This window comes from Leuciscus leuciscus (genome assembly GCF_965113295.1).
Source record: "Leuciscus leuciscus genome assembly, chromosome: 12".
NCBI classification, from domain to species: domain Eukaryota; kingdom Metazoa; phylum Chordata; class Actinopteri; order Cypriniformes; family Leuciscidae; genus Leuciscus; species Leuciscus leuciscus.
In genome coordinates, this window is record NC_138736.1 from 39,041,411 (window position 1) to 39,054,638 (window position 13,228).

Consider the following 13,228-nt stretch of genomic DNA (forward strand, 5'->3'; position numbering starts at 1 on the left):
TTTAATAAATGGTGCATTTTTTGGAATACTATGATAAAAAAAAAAAAAATGTTTTACTATGGTATTCGGCAAGGACGCATTAAATTGAACAAAAATCACAGTAAACACATTTATAATGTTACACATATTTATTTCTATGTTTTTTATTTTGCTGTATTATGATTTTTGCATAATATTTAAGACTTTATTGAATACTTATTTTAATATAGGTTATGTACATTAGTCAGGCTGAACGCCATATTTAATATGACAAATGCAAATGTCTGGCATATTTGTGCAGTTTGCTCAATCTTAATACTTCATCTTAATCAGCATCATCTTAATATTTTATGTCACCTTTAATTTTCATAACCAATTTTTTGTCATCTAGATTTTTTTTGGGGGGATAGACACATTTTCAGTGTGTTGTTGGAACGCATTAAATGCATGTCTTTCTGTCGCTCACAGCCTCGTCTTCATTTGTGGACTGTTAAACATGGCGTCCACCCTGACTAAGGTCTTTTGTTCATGACCTCAGTGTTTCTAAACCTGCAATTGGCAACGTTTGGTGAATCGCTGAGCTCTGCGTTCAGTAAATATTGAGCTGAAAGTTTGTTACGCTCCGTCAGAGCTGCTCGTGTGCAGCATGCCGTTCCTCTGAACACACGTGACGTTCAGGGTTTGTGATGTGTGTAGGTTGCTCTGATGATGAGCTTCAGGTTTGTGACGTTTGCTTCCTTGTGTCTTTCGTCCGTAGCTCAGGACTATGAGATCCAGCGGGACAGAATCGAGCTGGGACGGTGTATCGGCGAGGGACAGTTCGGTGACGTCCACCAAGGGGTTTACATGAGTCCGGTAAACTGCGTATTCATCATCCACACAGTCCAAACAACAGTCCGTACCAAACAAACACTGTCAGGACCCGGAAGACTTATTCACCAGTGGCTCCTTCCAGATTTTCTTGTGGGTTTTTATAATGGGTTTTTTATTTATGAGTAAAATAAAGCCTGTGGTGAACATAACTTGACGATACTTTGATGTTTTGTTCTGCAACACAAACTGCACACACACCCATACTGAAAATGTGAATTTTGAAGCAGTTTTGATTATTTTTGAAAACATATGTTTCTGTTAAGTGACTGGATAAGACAGTTTGGGGTGTGAGTGTGTGCGGTTTACACTGTAGGACAAAATGTCAAAGTATCGTCAAGTTATGTTTACCACTGGAATTATTTTACTCATAAATTAAAAATAATAAACAAACATTATACAACCCCATAGTTAAATCTTGAAGGAACCAGCGGCAGATTATTCTTCCTGGTTCTGACATCATCCCTGCTCCGCTCTATTCATGCAAAAAATGTTAGGAGTGAGAATTAATAGAAATCTTTGATAAACTATTATTTAGCATTAAAAGTAGCTAGTCCTAAGAACATTAATTGTAGTTTTCAATGCATACATTAAGCTTAACCCTTAAAACATTGTTATGAAAGTTATTGCAAAAGTATTTCTCGATAAAAAGTTTATTAGAAAGAAAAAATAAGTTGGCAAGTTAGAAGTCGTCAACATTTGGTCCCAAACTAGCTAGTCTAAACAGAGTGAGATCTTAAATTAGGCTAAATCTAACGCTGTTGCCCATTCTTCTGTTTTCTCATGTTTTTCTTCTTTTAAAATAAATATATTTGGAATTTAAAATCATTTTAATTGATACTTTGTGTGTCTGTGTGTGTGTCTGTGTGTGTGTCTGTGTGTGTGTCTGTGTGTGTGTGTGTGTGTCTGTGTGTGTGTGTCTGTGTGTGTGTGTGTGTGTGTGTGTGTGTGTGTGTGTCTGTGTGTATATATATATATATATAATTATTGATTTTATTCAGAATTGTTTAATTTTATATTTTATGTTGATTATTGTTAGAAACTAATAATGTCACACAAATCAGAGTTTTAAACTGTATGTATAATATAAATGTTTTTGTAATGTCCCAAAAGTATTTATTTACCTATTCCTTTTGTCACCTGCTCTTTACCGTCGTCTGAAACTGTTAAAACAAACAAAAATGTCACTGTTTGTTGAAATACTGTGCTACTGTACTGTAATATTCTTGAATTTGTTCACACGGTTTCTGAGTGGCATGTGTCTGACATCATCATGTGCTCTTTCTGACAGGAGAATCCTTCATTATCGGTGGCCATTAAGACGTGTAAGAACTGCACCTCTGACAGCGTGCGTGAGAAGTTCCTACAGGAAGCTCGTGAGTATTTCAAGTAACACTTCACACTAGTGACCCGCATCACATTCAGCTGACTCAGTTATCGGTTATTTTGAAGTTGAATATGAGGAAGTCACTGTCGCCACAGTTTACGAGAAGTCAGAATCCCACAGAACCATTATGATTTTGCAAAAGTGTTTTGCGTGAGAATTGTTTGTGTGATGTAACGTTTGACAGTGACGATGCGGCAGTTCGACCATCCGCACATTGTGAAGTTGATTGGAATAATCACTGAAAACCCCGTCTGGATCATCATGGAGTTGTGCACGCTTGGAGAGGTGAGACTTGCTGTCGTTTCAAAGTGCCCCATTATGCTTTTTTAAAGGCTCCTAGTTTAGTTTTACTGTCTCCTTTAATGGGCATCCATGCATCCTAGGTCAAAAAACACTTTCATTTTATCATAACATACACTGAGAATCAGCTCTCTTCTCAAACAGTTTGATAAACTATTCAGAAACCCGCCTTTCTGAGAGCCTGTCCTGCTCTGATAGGTCAGAAGGCCTAATGTGTTGTGATTGGTCGACCGCTTGCACTGTGTGTTGGAAAACCAAACGCACATTTGCATATCTGAATTTCAGCTCTTCCTCAGCACTTTATACACAGTGATACGAACAGTAACGATGGCGCCGGTTTTACCGTATCAATCTTAAAGGAAGTGGAGCAAAGTGGATTTGCTCTGGCAACAGAAAACAACGTCTTCTCAAACCAAACTCTTCCAGTCTCAGATACAACTAGTGTTTGAGGGTCAAAGTAGACATTGTTCATGAGCAGCCAATGAAGACCATAGACTGACATCATGCAAATATGTTACAAATGTCGTATCAGGCAATTCAGAATCACTTCTTTCTTTATAAAACAATAACTTGATTTATTGTGTGTTTTAAACTTTAAGACATTGGAGACCTTATACATTCACAGACAGCTTTATTACACACTACATGAAAGGTGATATCTGAAAGAGCATAATAGGGGCACTTTAAACTCCTCTTTTGGTTGACCAGCTTCTAGACTCACATCTGGAAATCACCATTGTGTTTATTTTTAGTTGAGGTCGTTCTTGCAAGTAAGGAAGTACAACCTGGACCTGTCGACGCTGATCCTGTTCTCCTACCAGCTGAGCACAGCGCTGGCGTACCTGGAGAGCAAACGCTTCGTGCACCGGTGAGCATCAACATCACCACTGCCATTTGAAGGTCTTCACAAGCGCGACTCGTTTCTGATCACAATGCACTCAGATAAATGTGTGTTTTCCACAGGGACATCGCTGCCAGGAACGTGTTGGTGTCCTCCACGGATTGTGTGAAACTTGGTGACTTCGGTCTCTCCCGATACATGGAGGACAGTTCCTATTACAAAGGTAATTCACACTGCCATTTAACAAGCAATTAACCACTAATGGCGCTTTTCCATTACCAGTACCAGCTCAACTCGACTCGACTCGACTCAGCTCGGCTCGGCTCGGCTCGCTTTTCGCTCCGTTTTCCATTGCAGATAGTACCTCCACAATAGTACCTGGTCGTCATAGCGACGCCGCAGGAAACTGCCGTGACTTAATCTTTTACGCGAGACGCGCGAGACACACCCGCTACCCAAACACACAGGACAATGGAGGAAATCGAGTGTATGCTGTTTTTGGATGTTTTTGTTTTTGTTTTTGCTGTTTTTATTCAGGATACTCCGTCTGGCGCGTGCAATGATGACGCAGGGAATAGTGACGATTCTCTCTGACCAATCAGCAGTCTGCTGTGTTTTCACGTCACATTTTAGTATCGCCTCAGCTCGCCTCAGCTCGCTCAGAACCGCGCCGGAGGTGGTACGAAAAAAAGTACCTGGAAGCAGGTACAGGTACAACTTTTACACAGTGGAAAACCAAACAGAGCCGAGTCGAGTCGAGCTGGTACTGTGTAGTGGAAAAGCGCCATAAATAACATGATGTACTTTAATGTAATGTAATATGTATGATCAGTAAAAAAGTCACAGAGGTTTTCATTATACCAGGTGAGTAAGAAAGGTACAAAAGCTACAGGTTAAAAAAATTAAGCTTGACCTGCCGTCCACCTCAGAGGCTGACAAGAAAGCTGATTTTAACCCCTCAAAAAGATATAATTAAAGCAAGAAATAAGCATGCCCAGAATAAGGAAATAGCGTCCTCTGGTGGACAGTGAAGGCATATTTGATTTGTTTATAGGCTGTAAAACGTTTTTAGTCTGCCATGCAACTAATCAATTTTAGTTAATGCCATGCAACATTTTGTAAGATGTAAGGCCCAGAAAGTACATTTAAATAAAATGTAATAAAGTTGTACATACAAATTTGTTTAGTCTTTTTTTTATGCTGATTTTTATTTTATTTTATTAAGTTTGGATTTAGTATTGTTTGTGTTGTGTTGTGTTGAGTGTTGAGTCTGTATCTGTCGTGTAATGGCCTGTGAAGTCTGTCAACAGTAGTGTGTGTTTTCCAGCTTCTAAAGGGAAACTGCCGATCAAATGGATGGCTCCAGAATCCATAAACTTCCGCCGGTTTACCTCAGCCAGTGACGTCTGGATGTTTGGTAACTGCTGTTTCCTACAGTTTGACTGTTCTTGAACACCATAAACATTAACGCTTTGAACACAATCTTTCTATTATTAATACAATATTAGTTTGATTGGAAATAAGGAATATATATATATTTTTTATTATTATTAATTATTAATTTGATAATTTTACTCTTAATAATAAAACATTAAATATTATAGATTTTTTTTTAGATTGTGCAAAAATTATGATGATGCAAGATTGAGAAGTGTGCAGGATTTATATATATTTTTATAAATATGTAAATAAAATAAATAAATAAATAAAAATAATTTTATATATATATATATGTATATATATATATATATATGATTTTAATATTAAAATATTATATTGGACTTTAATCCTACACACCTATGAATGAATCAGGTGTGTGAGGATCTATATTTTCTATTAAAAAAAATACAATATTGTTTTGTCCATTTTTGTTTCTATTCAGATATGACAATAGTTAGATTGGTCAAGCTATCATTGACATTAATAGCTCTGATTAAAACATAATATCATTTATTTTTTATATATTCCATAATGATTGTTTGATTGTATTTTTTACTTCTTCTTTAGTTTATTTGTGATCATGAGGCAGATGTCTGCTCGTGTGTGTCTCTCTCAGGTGTGTGTATGTGGGAAATCCTCATGTTCGGCATCAAGCCCTTCCAGGGCGTGAAGAATAATGACGTGATTGGGCGGATCGAGAACGGCGAGAGGTTAGCGATGCCCCAAAACTGCCCCCCCACCCTCTACAGCCTCATGACCAAATGCTGGGCGTACGACCCCAGCAAACGCCCGCGCTTCACTGAACTCAAGACTCAGCTCAGGTCAGTGTGTGTGTATGTGTGTGTGTGTGTATGGACCGCTTTACTCATGCTAATCTGGATAAAAGCGTCTTCTAGATGACTTATTTCACATGTAATGGTCATAGTAAAGCAGCCGTTTTACAGTGTTTGCACAGATAATCTGATGGTTTTATGCTTTTCTTGGTTTCTGACACTAGAGGTCTCCGTTCAGCTTTCAGAGTGTCACGTTCACTCCAGAATGATCAGCCATATAATTATACAAGTTTTCGCTCAAATGTGCAACAAATTAACCATTTATCATTTATTATGATTCATTATTAACAAATAATTAATTCATTATTATATGTCAACTATGTGAATTTTAGTGGTGCAATTTAGTTAATAATAACAATTCTGATAAAGAATAACAATGAGGCCTGTCAGAAAACGCTACTCATTTACAGGTGAAACTCGAAAAATTAGAATATCGTGCAAAAGTTCATTTATTTCAGTAATTCGACTTAAAAGGTGAAACTAATATATTGTATAGACTCATTACATGCAAAGTGAGATATTTCAAGCCTTTATTTATTATAATTTTGATGATTATGGCTTATGAAAACCTCAAATTCAATTCATTTTGAACATTTTCATAAGCTGTAAGCCATAATCATCAAAATATAACACATAAAGGCTTGAAATATCTCACTTTTCATGTAATGAGTCTATATATAATATATTAGTTTCACCTTTTAAGTTGAATTACTGAAATAAATGAACTTTTGCACGATATTAAAATTTTTTAACTGTATTCAGTGACACGCCTAATAAGTATCATTTGCATTTCATGTTGTTGTCGTCACTGGTGGGCTGCGTTTGGTGAAATGAAAGCTCAATATAAAATACAAAATAATACAGAACAATATATGAAAATAAGTGATATTATATGTAAAATGTTTTATTTTTTTAGTTTGTCTAATCAAAGCCAAAAGTCAATCTCATCACTGCTCCAGCTAAATAAATGCAGAAAATGCCGTTTTTTCCTCATTCCTCTGTGTGTGTGTGTGTGTGTGTGTCCCTTCAGCACGATCCTGGACGAGGAGAAGGCCCAACAGGAGGAGCGTTTCCGTATGGAGATGAGGAGACAGGTCACCGTGTCCTGGGACACTGGCAATTCAGACGAGGCTCCTCCCAAGGTGAGTCTTAGTGACACATACATCTGCAATACCCTGATCAGATCTACAGGAAGTGTGTGTGTGTGTATCTGGGTCTGTTTTAATCAGTGGTTTTGGTTTTCACAGCCCAGCCGACCTGGATACCCGAGTCCTCGATCCAGTGATGGATATTTCCCGAGTCCTCAACATGCTGGTCAGCTCAATCATTACCAGGTAACATTACTTTATCAGCGTCTTCATGCAAACACATTTAACCCTCTGGTGCTCTTGGGTCATTTTTGACCGAATAATTGTACTTTAAAAAAAATTTTTTTATGGGAATGATATGAAACTTGGCACTTGCTGTGTGAACAGAAAAATATCATGGACATGATTCGAACAGGTTAAATGGTCCTGAAAATTGGTCTTTGAAAAGAGATCAAACTTAAGTCTGTGCTCTAAAGCATTTAAGATTTACGACAGTTTAAGTTGGAAATTACATTTTCAAGGCTATGCTCAAAAAGTGAATAAATGGATTATAAATACAGCGTAAATATAATTTAGTAGCATAAAATCCCCTAAAAATAAAAAAAATTAAGTAAAAAACATTATCGAATTAAAATATAGTACATTAATTTCATTGAAATAAAAAAAATAATTTCAGTCATTTTTGACCGACATGCAATTTGTCTTTTTTTTTATTTTATTTTTAGAAATATCAAAACAAACAATAGAAATACAATACAATACATTTCAAATACTAGGGGGAGGTATAGGCAGTGTTATAGGAATACTGGAATACTAAGAGTGTACATGCTTGTGAAATCCTAATAGGTTTGTGTTTCTTCGAGGGCAATATTGACTCAATATAATGCGTCACTTTATTTTTAAATGCAATAAAACATGGTCTTTTCCCTGAAAATATGCATTTATGAATGTGAAATTTAGCCATGAAAAAAAAAAATATATATAAAATAAGTGTGGGGTTGTTTATCTTTGGAGTTTACAATAATACCTGGTAGAATATCTGTCCACAGTAATGTAACATTTTAAACAATAAAAATAAAGTACATTTTGCCACAAAAAAAGACACATGAGGGCAGCGCCAAAATAAATGAACCGCTGTCAGTCAACTTTCATCAATTGTTGGGGTGCAAGTTGTGAACGATTTAAATTTTTCCTGCTGCTCACATGATGTCACTGCGATGAAGAGCCTGTTATTCATTCCCCTGCTGTCGTTCAACAAAGAGTCTCCAAATACCATCCCTGACAAACTGATGACTGTCGCCAAACACTCACCAAATACCCCAAAACTTCCCAACATAAACATTCAGCAAACACACCTCGGATAGCACTGCACGTCTCTCCAGCCAAACTCCCTGATGTGCTTCTGTTTCAGCACGAGGCTGGTTGAGAAGAGCATGTGATTGGCTGGCTTCAGCTCCATGAAGTTATTTCACAGGTCGTCCGCGAGCGTCTCTGACAGCTGGCATTTCCTCTGCGCTCTGTAAAGACACATGCTATTGTTGACTCCAGATACATTCCATCAGCTCACACACACACACACACACACACACACACACACACACACACACACACACACACACACACACACTGTTATCGCCGCTCTGTTTTCATGCCTTAAAAGGCTTTTGTGCTCAATCCGCTGGTTTTGTGTCAGGGTGATTATTGGGCTTTCTGAGAGGAGAGGAGACGCTCCGGGGGTCTTAAAGACAACCTGAAACGGCTTTCATAACACGTTTTAGTTACATAATGTGATATTTATGAGAGTAAAATGATTTTTAACAAGGATATAAATGCCATAGTACAGTATCTAATGGTAAAAGTTTTTATTGTTATCTAAGACTAAATCTGTTTAAAAAATTCTATTTAAATCTTTTTTTAATTGCAGCCTAAGGCATCTGAAATAAAATATAAATATTTTAAGGAAAACTAAGTTGTAATTAATGGAAATAAAAAAACTAAAACTGATTTTTTTTTATACTAAATAGAAATAACTAATAAAAATAATAACAAAATTTGTTGAAAATTAATCTTAAATTAAAACAAAAACAAAAATATAAAAAACAAAGCTAATTCAAAGCTAAAATAAAAAGAAATATCAGATGAAAAACTAACTGAAATAAGTTTAAGTTAATAAACTGTTTAAAAAAAACTAAAAGAATTGAAAACAAATTAAAACTAAAGAGAAATATAAAAACTTATAAAAAGGACAAAATTTTCAATTTAATTAAAATTAAATCTGATAAATATAAAATAAAATAAAAAGGTAATTCAAAGCTGAAATAAAATAAATTATAAATGTTACAAACTAACTTAAATAAATGTTAGTTTTATGTAAGTACTAAAATTACTAACTGAAAATTAAAAAATAAAAGTGAAATTAAAATTAAAAATAATAAAAAGTGATGAGCGCATAGCAAAATTATTAATAATTAAAAGAAAAAACAATTAAGCTAATTCAAATTATTAATAAAAACTATAATAGTATATAAATAATACTTAAAATAACACTGATTGCTACAAATGTCTAAATTCTTTTTTGTGTTTTTGAAAACGTTTTCTTTTGTTATAAATAAATGTAAATGTGCTTTAAATCAAATGTCTTTTCATCTGTGCAGGGGTCTGGATATCCCAGTGCACTCACGCCTGGAGCGGGATTCCCCCCGCAAGCCTCAGTCCTCGACCCCCACGAGACCTGGAACCACCACAGACCGGACGTTCCCGTGTGGTCTCCGAACATGGAGGTGAGTGAGTGAGTGAGTGAGTGAGTGAGTGAGTGAGTGAGTGAGTGAGTGGGTGAGTGAGTGAGTGAGTGAGTGAGCGAGGTGAGGTGTGTGAGTGAGTGAGTGTGTGAGTGAGTGTGTGAGTGAGTGTGTGAGTGAGTGTGTGAGTGAGTGAGTGAGTGAGTGAGTGAGTGAGTGAGTGATTGAGTGTGTGAGTGTGTGAGTGAGTGTGTGAGTGAGTGTGTGAGTGTGTGAGTGTGTGAGTGAGTGTGTGAGTGAGTGTGTGAGTGAGTGTGTGAGTGAGTGTGTGAGTGAGTGTGTGAGTGAGTGTGTGAGTGAGTGAGTGAGTGAGTGAGTGAGTGAGTGAGGTGAGTGAGTGTGTGAGTGAGTGTGTGAGTGTGTGAGTGAGTGAGTGAGTGAGTGAGTGAGGTGAGTGAGGTGAGTGTGTGAGCGAGTGAGCGAGCGAGCGAGTGAGTGAGCGAGCGAGTGAGCGAGGTCATTAACGCTGCTGTTCTCTGTGTGTGTGTCAGGATGGGGCGGCTCTGGGCCGGAGTCAGGTGATGCCCGTCACACACCTGATGGAGGAGACGCTGATGAAGCAGCAGCAGCAGATGGAGGAGGACCAGAGGTGGCTGGAGCACGAGGAGAGCTTCTTGGTACTGACACACTCACTGATGTCTACCTGTGTAACACCCTCTCTCTCAGACACCGGACTCTTCAGGGCTGTCAAATTCACATTTGAGCTTCAAATATTAGTTGAATTTAAAATTAACAATTAATGTAATCTTAAAAAGTCCTGAAAATTTCTAGAGTGAAAATAAGAAATAAAGTGTTAAATAAATATCAAAAACCATTAACTGTTTAATTATAGTAATTAAATATATATTTTAAAAAAAATGTTCTAAACATCTATGGGAATTTAAAATGTAAATATTCAGGAAATAAAAAAAATAAAAAAATTAGTTTTAACGGTCATGCTATTTAATTATTTTGTATAAACAATTTAATACAGCGCTTGGTTTGGTTTATATTTCTCATTATGCCTTCTTATTAGCACACTCCTCTAACTAAAATTATGTCCTTAAATTTGAAATATTATTAAAATATTAGTATCATTTTAGTAAAAAAAAAAAAAAAAAATCCAACTCAATTTCTCAACCCTTTTGACAGCCCTAATACTAGTGATACTGTTCTAGAATTCTCAAAGAATTTTAATGAATAGTTCCATAAAATCTTAACTATTTAAAAAAAATACATAAATCTTAACTATTGTTAATGGTTCAATTCTACACTTTTCTAACATTTTATTTTCTCTCTTGTCCACTTATAATTTTAGAAAACTTAAATCTTAAAGTATATAGTAATACAATAATAAATAACTATTAATAATAACAAACAAAAAATGAAATAAATGTAAATTAATATGAATAAATAATAATAAAGGTTTATTGCATCACAGTCATAATTTAGTTTATGATCATTTTCCACCTTTACACTACTGTACCTTTAAGACTGCTATATGTAAATGAGCTCTAATCTCTGCGTATGAAGATGTATTTCACATCAGTCATCATTGCTGTATGCTGAACATGTCTTCATATGTAAATATATGTGATATTTCTGAGTCATGTTTGCCATTCATAAGTGGTCTTGATGGACCGGAAAGGAGGTTTTGAGTTCGGAAAGTCACATTAAACATTTCAGATTAGCAGGAAAAAATTTTGTTTTTCATGAAATGACTTTTTCTTTGGCTTGTTGGTCACTTTGAGTGTGTTTGGCATCCATTGCATCTGTGGTTGTTGTTACTCTGAGAAGGAGATGGAACAAGATGAAGATGTCCCGTCCTGAAAACAAAGCTGTAAATCTGTGCGCACCTGTGAGTGAAACGGTCTTCTCTTCTCCAGAGCAAACTGTTCCATCACATCCACATCCCTGCCAAACGCTCCACGCGCCCCTCAGATGCCATGTGTTTCTCGAGCTGCTGGGCTCCGGATGATATTTTCAGTGGGGGATTGTGGGGGTTTTGGTTGCTGAGACCCGAGAGAGGCGTTTAATGAGCGGTTTCCAGATCTGACACTCGAGTGATGAAACTTTAGATTTGAGGATTGTTGTTAGCAGAGATGTGACTGTAATATCGCTCTCTGTCCAGTGGAAACTTGGGCGCCGCTTCACGCGTATCATAAGTGATCGTTTCATTTGGCAGCAGGGGTTTGTGGGAATCGGTGGAAACCCGTGTGGTTCGTCGTGCCTTCCTGAGAAACGTCATTCTTTAAGGAAAAAATTAAAAGCTTTTCTCAAAAGGAAAGAATCTGAGTGTGTCTGGATTATGAACACTAGAGCACTGCACACTATATACTGTATACTTCATCATGTTATTTAAAATGGTGTGATGTGACTAAAATCTCATGATTCAATTATTTCAATAATTTTTTACTGGTTATTCAAAAAAAAAAAAAAAAAAGTACATGTATGTATATATATATATAAATAAATAATCATGTGCTATTTAGCTTTGTACAATAAAAATTGCTTCAAAATAGAATTACAATTATAAAGCGCAAAAAGCCAAATTGATCTGTCAAGAATTCAGTCAAATTCAATTTCTATAAAGCATCTCTACAGATGATGATAATATAGTGGCATTATTAAGTCAATTCGGTTCAATTATCCAGTGACCTTACACTATAGTTTCATATATTTTACTGAATATTAATGTGTTTAATCCTCGAGTTGTCGATTAAATACTGTACAGCTGAAAGATGTTCATCACATTTGATTATTTCCTGTTTTATTGGGATCTTTATGGAAGCAAATCAAAAGATCAGATGATTCATAACACATGAATGACTCAGTCTGAGATCAGAGAAAGTTCAAAACAATGTAATTAATATTTTAAAACAGTTCAGACTCTAAAGCCACATCTGGAGCTGTTTCAAAGTAGTGGATATTTTCAGCCCCGGTTTGAGTTGACGTCAAATTATCATCTGACAAAATAAATAACCAAAATAAAATACAGTGTACTCGCATTTTTACTCTAATTTTGCCTAAAAGGTCGTATGCCCCCCCCCACCCCCGAGCAGTCTCTGATTAAATAACAGCAAAAACAAAATGTGACTGATATCGTTCGGTTCACTCACAGTTCATTCACTGCACAGGAAATGGAAAGTCAAGTCGAGCGCAATGCATTATGGGATAAAGTGTTCCATGCAGTTGTATGCTTGGTAAATTCAGAAGGTCATTGGTTTTTCCATGCTTGCACATTTGCATACTGCATATTACTCTCTGCGTATAAAAATAGTAGGTAGTTGTTCCTTGAGATCGGCCCCTCAGTGGAGCGTTTATCAGCGCAGCGCATACCAGGAGCTAAAGCAGCGGGAGGAAAGGAAAGCGTGGGATGTGAGAGAGAGAGAGAGAGAGAGAGAGCAGAGTGTTTTCTTGAGCAGGAATCTGAAGGCTTCTCTCATGGACACACACACACCGCGCTCACGCTCCGCTCAGAGGATGCATCTCTTCAAGTTCTGTTTCGGAAAGCCGGTAACTAGACTTCTGTAGTGAGTTCTTCATGTTCTTCATGTTCTTCACATTGAGCTTTTCTAGATGGAGCAAGAACTCGCTGCATCGTCTCGGGAAATCTTTACTTTGGGCTTTAATACGTTGTGAAGTTTGTTGCTTTTTTTGGGGGCTTTGAGGTCTGTCAGAACGGAGAGTGGAAAATCAGGAACATTTTAAAC

General features: G+C 36.5%; 1 protein-coding gene across 8 annotated transcripts in view; it reads left to right on the top strand.

The window, feature by feature from the left end:
* The window catches only part of ptk2aa (protein tyrosine kinase 2aa), a 104,424-nt gene that overhangs the window by 79,229 nt on the left and 11,967 nt on the right, over positions 1-13,228 (top strand). For 5 of the 8 annotated variants that reach the window (XM_082185441.1, XM_082185443.1, XM_082185436.1 and 2 more), the window contains 10 exons: positions 737-834; positions 2,141-2,225; positions 2,421-2,521; positions 3,289-3,404; positions 3,500-3,600; positions 4,705-4,794; positions 5,434-5,638; positions 6,681-6,984; positions 9,393-9,518; positions 10,028-10,153. In XM_082185441.1, the coding sequence (XP_082041567.1) occupies positions 737-834; positions 2,141-2,225; positions 2,421-2,521; positions 3,289-3,404; positions 3,500-3,600; positions 4,705-4,794; positions 5,434-5,638; positions 6,681-6,984; positions 9,393-9,518; positions 10,028-10,153 (1,352 nt within the window). The remainder of the gene's footprint in view (positions 1-736; positions 835-2,140; positions 2,226-2,420; positions 2,522-3,288; positions 3,405-3,499; positions 3,601-4,704; positions 4,795-5,433; positions 5,639-6,680; positions 6,985-9,392; positions 9,519-10,027; positions 10,154-13,228) is intronic. The other 3 variants (XM_082185439.1, XM_082185438.1, XM_082185440.1) reach the window with 1 other exon arrangement.